The sequence below is a fragment of the Arvicola amphibius genome, chromosome 5, assembly GCF_903992535.2.
Source record: "Arvicola amphibius chromosome 5, mArvAmp1.2, whole genome shotgun sequence".
NCBI lineage: Eukaryota > Metazoa > Chordata > Mammalia > Rodentia > Cricetidae > Arvicola > Arvicola amphibius.
In genome coordinates, this window is record NC_052051.1 from 98,841,843 (window position 1) to 98,856,790 (window position 14,948).

At 43.0% G+C, this 14,948-nt stretch overlaps 1 protein-coding gene across 1 annotated transcript in view; it reads right to left on the reverse strand.

Annotated features, from left to right (window-relative positions):
* Positions 1-2,013: 2,013 nt before the first annotated feature.
* The window catches only part of LOC119815303 (meprin A subunit beta-like), a 30,316-nt gene continuing 17,381 nt past the window's right edge, over positions 2,014-14,948 (reverse strand). The window contains exons 9-15 of the mRNA XM_038331443.2: positions 14,372-14,524; positions 12,963-13,178; positions 11,157-11,600; positions 9,452-9,631; positions 8,520-8,673; positions 4,023-4,224; positions 2,014-2,256 (exon numbers count right to left, since the gene is read on the reverse strand). Coding sequence (XP_038187371.2) covers positions 2,014-2,256; positions 4,023-4,224; positions 8,520-8,673; positions 9,452-9,631; positions 11,157-11,600; positions 12,963-13,178; positions 14,372-14,524 — 1,592 coding nt within the window. The remainder of the gene's footprint in view (positions 2,257-4,022; positions 4,225-8,519; positions 8,674-9,451; positions 9,632-11,156; positions 11,601-12,962; positions 13,179-14,371; positions 14,525-14,948) is intronic.

Genomic DNA, 14,948 nt, shown 5'->3' on the forward strand with positions numbered 1-14,948 from the left:
ATGCCTGTAACCTATAGTCAGACTTTCTTTGGACCACCGGCTCCTAAATAATGACACAGAGACTTTCTATTAATTATGAAAGCTTGGCCTTACCTTAGGCTTGTTCCCAACTAGTTCTTTTTTTTTTTTTTTTTTTGAAGCTGCCTAAACGCATGTTTTACTCAGCAAGGGCCCCAGGGAACCAACTAGTTCTTAAAACTTAAATTAATTTGTTTATTTTAATCAGTGTTCTGCCATATGGATCATTACCTCTCCTCAGTACCATACCTCAGACTTTCTCCACATCTGGCTGACAAATCTCTTGCATTAGACTCTTTCCCAGAGTTCCTATCTCTGCTCAGAAGTTTCACCTATTCTCTCTGCCAAACTATTGGCCATTCAGCTCTTTATTAAACCAATCAGAATGTGCCTTAGGCAGGTGAGGGAGGACAGAGACACGTCCTTACACAGTGTACAAAAAGATTATCACAACAGTAACCTGTGAGCCTCTTGCCCAAGGATGGATACTTCCTGAAATGCTGGAGACTATTGTTAACATGAGAGAACAAGCCATGTGTTTTCACTCCCTAAACAATTGTGTTTTGTCCCAGGGCAGTGAGAGCTACATAGGCAGGAAATATGTCAGGATTTACACTTGCCCCTGATTGGATATAGGCAGGAGGTATAAAAACAGGAAGTACATCAGGCTATATGCTTGCCCTTGTCTGGACCTGACGGAAAATACCATGACTCTGTAGTTGTGACCTTTTTAAGTCTCTGCAAAATGTGACTTGTGGCCATTTCCTGGGAACCCAGAGATGGACCTGGCCAGAGTCCATCATCCTGTCCAGTATTTAATTAATGCTTGTTTCAAATTTGGCTCACAATTATGGAGCTGGTTTTTCTCCCACGAGTTTTATGTTTAACAGTCCTTAGAAAATGCTTAAAAATATAAAAGCTCATGAGGGTCCTCTACCCCAGATTTTGAGTTAAAACTTTTCCTGATGACTTCAGTTTTATTTAAGGCAGGATCAAGTATCCAAGACCACAGGAGGAAAGAAGAAGGGAGCTGGTTTGGAAGACCACGTGAGGGAAGCCCAGAAAGGCCTCCCAGTGTCCTTCCCTGCTTTGGGACAGGACAGCACTGAAACAGCCGAGATGCTAGCCCAGGGTATGTCTTCTGTAGTGACCCTTGGTGATTGCTGTGAGATACGATATTTTGTCCCTGAGTAGAAAGAACAATAATTTGGAAAGCTGTCTCTATTTTCTTCCTTTTACTGACAAAGTTATGCACCTAGAGAGGCCTGAACTGCTGAGAGAGACAGGGAGGGAGAGAGATGACCAGTTTGATTTTTACCAAAATAATGATTTATTATCCGTTCAGCTATTTACAGAGATGGTTGGTTTGGAATGCAGTGAAGGTCATACGGCTTGGGTAAAAAATTCTTCCATGGTGAAGAATCCTTTTCATCTCACTTGCTGGCTGTGTGGTTGAGTTAATATTCAAAAAGCATGTTGCTGAAAGGAGAAAATACAATTGATGACACAATTTCCAATTATAAGAGCTGCCTCTTCCGTGGGTCACAATGCAACAGTCAGGCTTTCAAAGGAAGCCCCCATGGCAGTCTCCTGGCTCCCCTCCCGGCTGACATGCAGTGCCTGCTCTGACCCTGGGAAGAGCTTCTGGCCTTTGTGGATTGAGTGTCTCAGATGGAAAACATGGTGAGGGCTCATGCTGGCCTCAGAAGGGTGAGCATCCAGTTAAGATCTAACTGATCTGCAAGACCCGTTACCGCTAAACACACTGAAGAAACCCCAAGATGAAAGGAAACGTAGAGGACTCCTCACACCTGACAGTGGATTTAGTGACTCAGAGCAGGGCTGTTGAGACATCATGGCAGAGTGTGTGTCCACACGGTCCCTGCCATGTCCCCTGTGACATCATGGTGGCACATGCGTCCACTCAGTGTCCTGCCATGTCCCTGATATGCTCATATTGTTACTCCTCTGTTGACTCTGCCTCGTCTCTCTGTTTTATCCCGTTTCTTTCACTATTCCGACATGTGCTGACTCAGTCAGAGCCCTCACAATCTCTCTTGTACCGCCCAGGTCTAGGGAGGGCTCTTGACAGTCACCTGCACCTGTACTGCTGGGTCCCACCTCACCACTCTCAGCCCTCCCTGCACCCATGTCTGGGGCATCCTTCCTAACAGTGGGGACCAGGCACAGAGGCAGAGCTGCAGACAGGGAGTCCAGCAGGGTCTCACATTGGATGTTCTATTGCTATTATTTAACTAAAAACAAAAACAACAACAACAAAAAAACCAAAAGCTGAGCCGGGTGCTGGTGGCGCACGCCTTTAATCCCAGCACTTGGGAGGCAGAGGCAAGCAGATCTCTGTGAGTTCAAGGCCAGCCTGGTCTACAAGAAAGAGTTCCAGGACAGGCAATGTCTCCATAATAATAATAATAATAATAATAATAATGATAATGATAATGATAATGATAATGATAATAATAATAATAATAATAATAAATCTTTCAAAAGAAAATCAACTTGTATACATGTAATTCACTGTTTTTGGTATTTGAGGAGACAAGATCTCTATATAGTCCTGGCACTGCTCTGTAACCCAGATCCTCCTGTCTCTGCCTTCCACTTGCTGGGGTTTAAGGTGTGTGTGTTCCACCATGCCCAGCTCATGTACTTTTTAAATATGTAATGGAATGTATTATTGAATGATGACATCAAACATCTTCCTAAGTTGAAGAAACAGAATAATATTAGAGACAGAACCATTTGCTTTCAGCATCACTGACTGACTTCCAACTGATTTTGCAAAATGAAGAGGTAGAATCATTATTAAATAGTGATACACATTGGAAGAATGTGTTTAAGTTGCGTCTCCATACTAAGCTCTCCACTTAGAGTCTTCACACAAGGTCTTAAGCATGTAGCTCTGCTAAAGAAAACACACTCTTGCTTTAGTTCATCCCGATGATTGTATTCTGAGCTCTTTTTTCCATTTGTCCCACTAGCCATCTTCTAAATCCTTCGGTCTGAATAAAACGGAGCTCCATGACTCGGGTTCTCACTCCAGTGTTCAGTGTGACACCTTGTGCTTTGAGCTTTGTTGTAAGGCCAGGTGTTGCTCTGTGCACCCTGCTCTCTATCGCTGTGCTCTCTGGAGAATTCCAGGCACATGCTCAACCCTGCCAGCTTTCATTCAAGCACTGTCCTCCCTCAAAGGCCATCACCCAGGCAGTTTTGTGTCACTCCTTATGTCTGTCCTCATGTGCTCGCATTCATGTGGTCAGTACAAGGGCCTGGTCCATTTCCTTCAAGGTGAATGTGTGGAGGGGTCTGTCACAGTCCCCAGGGTCCTTGGAGGACAGCTGAAGCACAAAGCCCAGCCTCACCCCTACCCAGTGTGGCTGCCCTAATTCTATCCCAGCTGCTCCCCAAAACACTCCTCAGTAAACTGCCTGCACCCAACTATGCACTCAGAACATATGGACTAGGAACCTGTGTTTGGATCTGGAGATTTCAAACATCTGGGGTCATTTAGAAGTTTCATCTGAGGCAAACTTAAAACCCTTCACATGAAAAAAATTGCCCTGGAGACAGTTACTCCAGAAGAAGGCAGATTTCACTGGAACCTGTATAAGAGAGACACTTCCCCAAACACACATCCATCCACTTCCTGAGTCCAGCCATCTGAAGACCCTCAGAACAAAGACACTGATAAGTCATGTCCCCCTTGTTAGGGAGGTAGAGACTTACAGGGAAAGTCATCTGTGTGGGTCAGTTGTGTGGTTCACCCCAGAAAAGTATAAACAACCAGGTATAACTCCCGGAGTATAATGAGGCCCCTCCAAGAAGGCTCTGAAGACCGCAGGTTCAGACTCTGATTCACAGGAGTGCAAATAGTCACCCATCAGTTAACTTTGTAAGACACACAATATTAAAAATGAAGAAGACTGTAAACATGCCAAGCTCTTCTACATGGAGGGTTTGAATAATAGCCATTACACTTGACTTACATTTCTTAGGTTCGCGGCTGCGCTATTTGAGCTCATCTTGCGGTATTTCCTCCGGGTGCAGTAGACACTGACAAGAGTAATGATCAGCATCACGACAAACACGGCGACAGTGGAAGAAACAGCGATGACAACGGTGTCCTGGGTGGACCCTCTCTTCTCACACTGTCTTCCCATGTACCACCAGTCTTCTCCTGCAGGACACCTACACGAAGAGATATGGTGACATTTATGGTATCGTCTGGGTGACATTTAACTGTGAACATCTTCATAGTTAAAGGGTCCTTGCATATTTGAACACAGATAGTCACTGACGTAGGTACCTATTTGACCCTAGACTACCTGAACCAATGAAGATAGGACCAGGTGAGGATTATAACTAATCCGATACTGAGTTAGGAGCTGGGGGAGCAGGGAGAAAGCCACCTGAGAGGATCTGGTCCACTATCATGAGCTCTACACCTTGGCTAAGGACTCAGCACTTTAGTGTTTTGATCTAGAAAATGGGGACCTGAGAACCTGCAGAGTCGAGGGACAGGACTGCTGTGAGGATTAAGACATGTAGTAATATAATATGATATGTCATATAATAAGATATGTAATGTAAGATATGTAATATAATAAGGCAGGTAATATAATAAGATATGTAATATAATAAGACATGTAATATAACAAGATATGTAATATAAGATATGTAATATAATAGGGTATGTAATATAATAATATATGTAATATAATAAGATATATAATATAATAATATATGTAATTCCATCAGTTAGACTCTAATTAACTATGTCCTCACAAATAATTATTATAGTGGCTGCCAGAGACCCAAATGGAGTTCAAAAGAGTAACTGTTCTAGACAATTCTATGTCAGCTTGATGTCATCTGAGAGGAGGGAACCTCAATTAAGAAAATGCCTCCATAAAATTCGACTGCAGTTAAAATGCTCAATAAAATACCAGCAAACCAAATCCCTGAACACATAAAAAATAAATCCACAATGATCCCAGAAATTAACTTAATCCCAGAAATTCGGGGATGATTCAGCATACAAAAATCAGTCAATGTAATCCAACATATAAACAAACTAAGAGAAACAAAAAACATGGTCATCTTATTAGATGCTGAAAAACCTTAACAAAATCCAGCGCCCTTTTTTTGATAAAGGTCTTAGAGAAATCAGGGATACAAGGAACATACCTAAACTTAATAAAAGCAATATACAGCAAGCCAACAGCCAACATCAAACTCAATGGAATGAAACACAAAGTGCTTTCACTGAAATCAGGACAGACAAGACTGGCCGCTCTCCCCTTATCTATTCACTATAGGACTGGAGGTTCTAGCAAGAGCAATAAGACAACGAAAGGGGACCAAGGCGATACAAACTGGTAAGGAAGAAGTCAAACTCTCACTATTTGCAGATGATATGGCAGTCTACATATGTGACCCCAGAAACTCTACCAGGGAACTCCTACAGCTGATAAACACCTTCAGTAATTGTTGGAAGCTGCAGATTCCCGGTTCCTTGATTTTCTTTGCCTACTTCAGATTCTTTGCCTACTGAAGTGAGCAAAACACCTGTGCCTGCATGAGACCTGGCTTACAGGTAAACTGAGCATGAGCTCTGAGCACGAGACCTCGCCTGCAGCTGCTCTGAGCACGAGATCTGAACACGAGGCCTGCAGCTGAAAAATCCTGAGAACTGGGCGTGGCTAAGGATCCCTATATAAGCTTTCTCTGAGCATAATAAACTTGGCAGTTGGCCCTCTTGTGTCAAGGATGACCTGTGTCCACGTCTCTCTGTCTCTGTGTTTGTCTGTATGTTTCTAATTGTCCAGGCTCCATTCCCAAGGCGCGTGCGCAACTGGTTTCCTAGTGGCACGGGAGCTACAGGCCTAGTATCGAAGTACATGTAGTACAGGCACAAACCGTATGGTAGAGCAAAGAGCTCTTGGAGCTTTCAGGTTTTTACAGTTGGAGGCCCCACTGGGATAGAGACAGTGTTCGGTTTTTATAAGTAATGTGGCAGGACACAAGATTAGGCCGGGCAGTGGTGGCGCACGCCTTTAATCCTAGCACTTGGGAGGCAGGGGCAGGTGGATCTTTGTGAGTTCGAGACCAGCCTGGTCTACAAGAGCTAGTTCCAGGACAGGCTCCAAAGCTACAGAGAAACCCTGTCTCGAAAAAACAAAACAAAACAAAACAAAAAAAACCCAAAACAAAAAACAAAACCCATTAGTAACCTTCTTATATACAAATGATAAACAGGTTGAGAAAGAAATCAGAGAAACATAACCCTTTACAATAGCCACAAATAATATAAAATATCTTGGGATAACCGTAACCAAACAAGTGAAAGACCTGTATTACAAGAACTTAAAGTCTTTAATGAAAGAAATTGAAGGAATGTCAGAAAATGGAAAAGTCTCCCATGCTTTTGGATAGGTAGGATCAACACAATAAAAATGCCAATATTACCAAAAGCAACCTACAGATTCAATGCAATCCCAATCAAAATCCCAGTACAATTCTTCACAGGCATTGAAATTAGCATTATTCAACTTTATATAGAAAAACAAACAGAAAAAAACCCAGGATAGCCAAAACAATCCTGTACAGTAAAGAAACTTCTGGAGGCATCACCCATCACCATCCCTTACTTTAAGTTCTACTATAGAGCTATAGTAATAAAAATAGCTTGGTATTGGCATAAACACAGGCGCATGGATCAATGGGATTGAATTGAAGATTCTGTTATTAATCCACACACATGTGAACAATTTTTTGACAAAGAAGCCACAATTGCACAATAGAAAAAAAGAGAACAGCTTCAACAAATGGTGCTGTCATAACTGAATGTTGGCATGTAGAAGAATGAAAATAGATCCATCTCTATCCTGGACATTCACAAAACTCAAGTCCACATTTGGACTTGACCTCAGCATAAATCCAGTTACACTGACCCTGATAGAAGAGAAAGTGGGAAGTAGCCTTGGATGCATGGGTACAGGAGACCACTTCCTAAATATAACATCAGTAGCACAGATAGTGAGAGCAACAATTAATGAAAGGAACCTCCTGAAACTGAGAAGCTTCTGTAAGGGAAAGGACACAATAAATAAGACAAAACAATAGCCTACAGAATGGAAAAAAATCTTCACCAACCCCACATCTGACAGAGGACTGATTTCCAAAATACATAAAGAACTAAAGAAACTAGACATCAAAATATCAAATAATCAAATTAAAAAATGGGGTACATATCTAAACAGAGAATTCTCTACAGAAAAAAACTCAAATGGCCAAAAGACATTTAAAGAATTGCTTAACATCATTGCCATTAGGGCAATGCAATAAATAAATAAATAAATAAATACCCAAACCAAACAAACAACAACAACTCTGAGATACCATCTTATACCTGTCAGAATGACTAAGATAACAAACACTAATGACAATTTATGCTGGAGAAGATATGGAGTAAGGGGAACACTCCTCCACTGCTGGTGGGAGTGCAAACTTGTACAGCCACTTTGGAAATCAGTATGGCAGTTTCTCAGAAATTTGGGAATTAATTTACCTCGGGGCCTAACAATACCACTCCTGGGCATATACCCAAAGGATGCACAACCATACCACAAAGACATTTGTTCAATTATGTTCACAGCAGCATTATTCATAATAGCCAGAACCTGGAATCAACCTAAATGCCTCTCAACTGAAGAGAGGATAAAGAAAACGTGGTGCATTTACACATGGAGTATTAATCAGTGGTAAAAAAACAATGACATCTTGATACTTGCAAGGAAAAGGATGGAACTAGAAAAAAAATTCCAGAGTGAGGTAACTCTGATCCAGAAAGACAAACATGGCTTGTACTCATTCATAAGTAGGTATTAGAAGTAAAGCATAGGATAACCCAGCTCAATACACAATCTCAGAGAAGCTAGGAAAAAAAGAGGACTAAGAGGGACACCCAGAGGGCCCCGGCAAAGGGGAATAGTTAAGATCTCCTGGATAAACTGGGAAGAGGAGTAGAAGGGAGGGAATGGAGGGTGGGAGCATGAATACTCGAGATGACCGCATTGGGGGAGGGACAGAGAGGGGGAACAATGAAAGAGATATCCTGATAGAAAGAGTCATTATGGGGTAAGGGAGAAACCAGGTGCTAGGGAAATCTGCAAGGATGACCCCAGCTAAGACTTCATTATTCACATCCTCTTCACTACTGCGAGGAGACTTAACTGGGCTCATCCTGTTTGAGTTCCTATCCTAACTTCCTTCAATAATGGACTACAGTGTAAAAGTATAAGTCAAATAAATCGTTAACTCCCCAACCTGCTTTTCTTACGGTGTTTCATCACAGCAATAGAATCCTTAACTAAGACATTTTCTCAGTGTCATCCATGCGCATTATCAGCATCAATTTCCAGCAGGACAAGAACCTATCTAGTGAGAGAGTGAGACAGTGAACCTGCCAAAGGAGCCCTCACCTGCACTCGGCTCTACCGTCATGGACAGTGCAGATTCCGCCATTCTGACACTCAACCTCTGAGCAGGCATTGTGGACGTTCGAGGTGGGGACTGGCTTTGGGATGATCAAGGTGGGGACTGGGATGGTCGACTTGGATTTGAGGTGAGATATATCTGCAGAGGGAAGGAGAGAGCGTGGTGGAAATCAGCTTTTGTGTTACTTGTTGTTGACCCCAGATAATACTCAGAGTTCGGGCTTGTGACAAAAGTATGTGATCTTGGTACATGATCCAGCAGCATTCGTGGGCAGTCAAATGAGAATCAGGCAAAGTGGCTTTTGGTGGCAGAATTGATATCACTCTCCAGACCCCATGTTTAAGAAAAAGCCATATGAAGTCATGCATCGTTATAGTCTCAGCACTGGAGAGCCAGGGAGACAGGCGGATAACAGGATTAGAGACCAGCCAGCCTACCAGGTAGAAGTGAGAGACTGTCTCAGAAAACATGGTGGGTGGGGGTGTTTAAAGCAGCCACTGGTACACACACACACACACACACACACACACACACACACACCACACTACACACAACACACACACCAAGTTGGGGAGCTGGGTGACAATCACCATGCTTAGCTGTCAGTTGGAGCTCTGAGGGCCAACCTCCTGCCCAGGGTGTTGTGTTTCCTGTCTGAGGAAATAATACATTTCCACCTAAAGATTTCAACTGTTATTCCATAATACAGTAAATAAATGTTTAACTCTATAACCTTTGATGTTTCAAATTAAGCTATTTTCATATTTCTAATCATTCATACAAAAACGTTCCCATTTGTGTCCAGTTCCTCCCACATCCTGTAACAAATCTAAAAACAAAACCCAGAAGAACACAGCAGACAACCAATGGCTACAACAAGGAGCAAGCTCCCATCAAACTACTGCTGTTTCTATACCTTCAACAGTCAGTAGGATGTAAACATCATCTCCCTTGACGAACTCCCTGCTCTTCAGCCTCTCGTAGGTTATAAAGGTCCAGGTTCCATAGCCTATGCTTCTGTAATACTGAGTTCCATTAGGGAAGGAAGCCAAATTTCCCACCTTGGAAGGCCTATCCCAAAAATAGTCTCCATTACCTGAAAAAACAATTTATATGAATAGGCTGTGTTTAGCATCATCATAGTTTTCAGTGGTAGGAAAGGCAAGGCTGTGAGACACCAGTAGGATGAAGCTGAAGAGAACTGATTGATGCCATTGACCTATGATGTAGTCCTAGGCACATCATTGCAACTTGTTCATTCACATTGCACCTCAGGAAATGAGACTGCTCACGAGTGAGAACCAAACCCTAGCCCAGTGGTTCTCAAGCCCCCTAATGCTGCGACCCTTTAAGACAGTTCCTCATGTTAACCCTAAAATTATTTTCACTGTTACTTCATAACTGTAATTTTGCTGCAATTTGAATCTTGATGTAAGTATCTCTGTTTTCTGACGGTCTTAGGCAACTCCTGTGAATGGTCATTTGACCCTCCCCACAAGGAGTTGGGACCCACAGATTGAGAACTGCTGCTCTAGACAATGAGTTGAGAGTTACCACGTCGGGATATCACCCTATGTATGGTGTCTGTTACAAAAACCCTTCTGTCTGGTGGGATCAAGTCTCAGCAGCCTTCTGAGCTGCAATTGGCCCTTTAAACTGAGTTAAGGCAGTGAGTAGCTGAGAGTTTCCTGTAAGAGCAATGAACAATTTATCTCATAAACTGAACTTAATGGCATTTCAGTGCCATCAGGAGGAATGTGTTAGAAAGAATGAAATATTCTGCATGTTTAAACCTTCCAGTTTCTGTTATTTTTTTTCTATCAGATTCAGTCACTATTTTCCTATGTCATTTTGATCCATACTTGTGGTTTTTAAAATTCCTTTGATGATATTCAGTTTCCCATAATTCTGTGTTTCCCTCTAGTCAGTTTGCAGGGACAAAAGATTCGTGAAATTCCAAGTGTGATCATGGCTCCCTGGGCGATGACTCTTTTTGAGACTTGGAATGTAGCCACCATGAGTGACAACCCTCTACAGTGCATTAATAAGATGTCACCGCCCACTTCCAAGCTGTTGCCACCAGTGTCCTAGCATCTCCATTCTGACTGAAGACCCTCTTCTCAAGAGCTGATTGGGTCTCACAATGCCAGCAGTGTGACTAAGGCAGCATGGGCGAATGAAACTCAATATCAGAGGAGCTCTCCCTCCCCAAGCCTTCCATATTGACCTCTCCTAATTCTCCTAATGATCCTATGGGGCTATTGTTCCTGCCTTGGTTTAACAGCCAAGCACCCTGGGACTTCAGGATCACAGAGCTAATCGGATTAGCTAATCTTGAATTAGACCCAAGCATGCCAGCCTCTAAAGCCAACAGTCCTTAGCCAATACCTAGAATGCAGGGATGATTAAATCCCAGTGTCACAGTCTTTGCTAATATTCCTAACAGCCTCTGACTGAGAACTGTCTTCCATAATTGAATCCTTTCCCTGAAGCTGAAAATCTTTACTTCAAGGATGAACTTCCATAACTAACCAACGGTGCAATCTCTCATTCCCAAATGACCATCCCTCCTTGAACAATGTTCAAGTCCCTAGCTATGCGGAAAATAAGAAGCTACAAACCATTGGTCATCGTTGGGTCTGTAGTTATACTCAGCTGGTTGGACATACGCTTCCGGATGTCAGGATTTTGATCCAAGAGTGTCATTGTGGCTTGTTGCCAGGGACACGGCCACTGTAATTGATCGTCATTGGCACCAGAGATCAGGAAGAAATAAATTCCTACTCTATTTGAGGAATTCAGATCCAGGTAAACCTGATAAGCATAGCCTTCAGGAGAATAATATGGAGGACTATACACATCGGTATTCTGGCTGTCAAGAAGTTGTGTGAAATTCTGTATATGCCAGATATGGTGAGGACAGCTGGTTTCTGAGAGATTGATGTCATCAATAGACAGACCACCCGATGATGGACCAGGGCCTCTGAGTCCTTCAAATGCCACTCGGAATTTTTCAGTCATTTGCAATGTTACGTAGTAAAGTTGCCAGCTCCCAGTGGGTATATCTGCAGAAAGAGTCACTGTTTCAAGGCCAATGAAGGATTATGAATTCTTTCCTGATATAGTCAATATTAGAATCCTATACTTCAAAGGGAAATAATAGTTGGTGAGCCAAAGATACTTATAGATTTGGTGAATGGCTTCTCAATTCTTTATCTCAGGGCATTGCTGCGGTTGGACCATTCACTGGGTATTTAATGTTTACATTCCTGCTCTCAGATAGCTCACTCTTTCTCAGAGATGGGTAAGAAACCCATCTCTGAGAGCTACATTCTGCTTACCAGTTACCTGGCATTCCATGTTAGTTAACAGTCAAACCATATTAACATCTGTGATTTGCTGGTACTCTCATAAAGATTTCTTTATGTATATGTAATAAAACTGGAATACTTAAATTTCAGTAGAATTTAAGCAGAGTTAATCAGGAATCTCCAAGCCCAGGAAGCCACATCCCATTCATTCCTGGTGACTCGATGTTACAAGTGCTTACCCGACCGTGGCAACCGCTCTTTGCTAACATCCACTTCCTTCCTGTCTTGCACATTTAGCTCACTGCATGGGGAGATTTTTAGCTCATTTAAGCTGGAAATGAGAGGTTAGTCTCTCTTCCAGTCATAGGATACCTTTGGTAAGAGGGAAGCTGGGAAGGGAAAGTCAAACTACCATCTACCCCTACTGCAGAGAAACGGCAGGCAGAGGCACTTCAGGAGCCCCCGCGACAACACGGCAGAAAGTCATGCAAACTGTCAGTTCATGCTGGAGGGAAGCTCGACTATATCAGCACTCAGTGACAATTGAAACTGTCTGGAAATAAACTGTAAACATTCAGGTTACAGAAAGTGCTCCTGCCCATGGATAGATTACAGACTGAGCAAAACCTTCCATCTACATTTGAAGGTTTGGCTTCAGTGTGGTCCTTCCTCCCCACGAGGCCCAGAAGGAATCACAAGCAGTCTTGGGTGACTGTCTTCATTCATAGGCACAGGTTGTTCATCCTGGGAAGATCTGCATCCCAAACATGGACAATGACATACATACATACATATATATACATACATATATATACATATATATATAAATGTTTGCGATAACATACATATTAATGCATAATAATCCTTAGTTTTTTTTTCCTTTACTATCAACGCTCCCCATGTCATCCAGAGTTCACAGTGCATTTTTATTACTACGTACAGTTCCAGAGACCAGCTATGTTTTCTAAGTAAGGACCCTTATTTTATCTTCCTTACAAATAAGGCAGACAAGTTCTATTGAAAGTCAATATTTTTACCCCCTGCTCTGCTGCCAGTAGCCACAGTAATTGAAGAGGTCTCACCTGCATCCAAACTGTGAGACTGTGGATACTGTACCTTGTATTTCTCTCTGCAGGGTTAAAACCCCGTCTGGGTGGCCTGCAATGTACTCTCGGGTGTAGATTGTCAGTTGGTCCCTTTCACTTCCACTGTTGTACAGGTAAAATTCCAAGCACTGAAACCCTCTCTTGGGGTACAGCATTCTGCTCTCCAGCATTGCTCTGTCCCCCACATTTGCAGAGCTGGTGTCGAAATACATGAAGAAGCCGGAATCTGTTGTGGGCACAGAAGCACAATGAAGACAGCAGAGCTCTGAGCTAAAGCTGCTTTCTTTAGTGTTTGCTGAGTTCCCACCATGCATGGATGCTATAGCCTGGTTTGCCCCAGAGTTCACGCATGGGGAATAACGTTCAAACTTCTATGTTGAGGACATTTGGAAGTGGGATCTTTGGAGGTGACAGAATAACATGAAGTCATGGTGTGCGCAGTTGTGGCTTTTGCAGAGAGACCTGAGCCAGCAGAATGTTCTGTTTGATCATGTGGTGACCCTTGCTCTGGGATGCAGCAGAATGTCCCTCTTCAGCTGACAAGCAGACACCAGGTACCCTGCTCTTAAATTATCCCATGTACATAGCCATAAGAAAGTGATATTTTAAAATAAAGCACCCAGTCTCGGGTACTCAGGTATAGCAAGAGGAAACAAACGGAACATGACGTTGTACTGGGCATTATGTCGCAGTTCTATAAGCAGGGACTTTGCAAATGAGACATAGTTAGACACCCTTTCTCTTGCTACAGCTTCCAAAAACAGGAAGAATTTGGAAACACCTAGACTGGAGGTTCCTGTCGTCATTGTAGGTATTTTGGTACCCAGGACACACAATTACCTCCAGCTAGGATTCTCTGTGGAGTGACACACAGCCCAGCGGTGCTCATTCGTCTCCTACATTGTGTGACGTATGGGAGGAGACAACAGAGCCCCTGGAATAAAAGTGCATGCAGGAGGTGCATTGCGGTTCCGCTCCGCATATGTACTGTGTGAGATGTAGAAGGAAGCCATTCTGAATGAGTAAGGCAGAGACACGGCATCCCATTACCGTGCACAAGTCTCATTCCTTCAGAGAAACTGCATGGGCTACCAATAACAATTCTGATAGAGGAGATGGAGAGATTGCTCAGTGGTTCAATGCACCTAATGTTCTTGTAACGGACCAGAGTTCCATTCCCTGCACCCAAGTTAGGCAGCTCACAACTGCTCGTAACTCCAGAGGATCTAAGGCCTCTGTCCTCTAAGGCGCTTACACTCACATGTGAACACCCCCGACCTCACACACATACACATAGTCTGGAATAATACAGATAGATTATCTTAAAACCAACAATAATTACAATAGAAATGAGAGATGAATCACCCATCTTTCAGCCTGAAGAAGAAGGTTGGAGCCACTGATCCTGAAATCCGTTACCTATGCACTGGCCCATATTGGAGTGATCGTTCTCTGGGCCCCCGGGGGCCTGGGAAACCCTTCGCCAGTCAGCATTGTCTCCTGAGCTTTGGATCATGCCACAGATATTTTCCAACTCAAAATCGCAGAAGTCCATAAAACTCAGCGAAGAAGCTACAAAAGCAAAGAAGGAAACGGATGTGAGCATTTGTTCAACACAGTGATGGAAGTGGTCAAACCTGAGCTGGTCACAGAACTATGAGGAACATCACTGAAAAGGGAACATCTGGTTGACTGTGTGACCTCCTGACTGGAAGACACTTCTCTGCCTGCAGAAGCCCAAAACAAACTTAGTTTGTGTGCATGAATTCCCAGTCCACACCAACCCTTTCTTCTCGTCTATTTGTGGGAAACTGAGTCACTATTCCTCCTGTTAGTCAAACCTTAATGCCACAGCAAAGGTTATTTTGTCTCACTTACGGGACAACTGCACATTTCATTATGACTTAAAAGAGGCTTGAATCTAGAAACGGTCTGCACTGGAATTAGCAAACCCTTCGAAAGTCAGCATGGGGCTCATTTCTGCAAGGACTCCAGC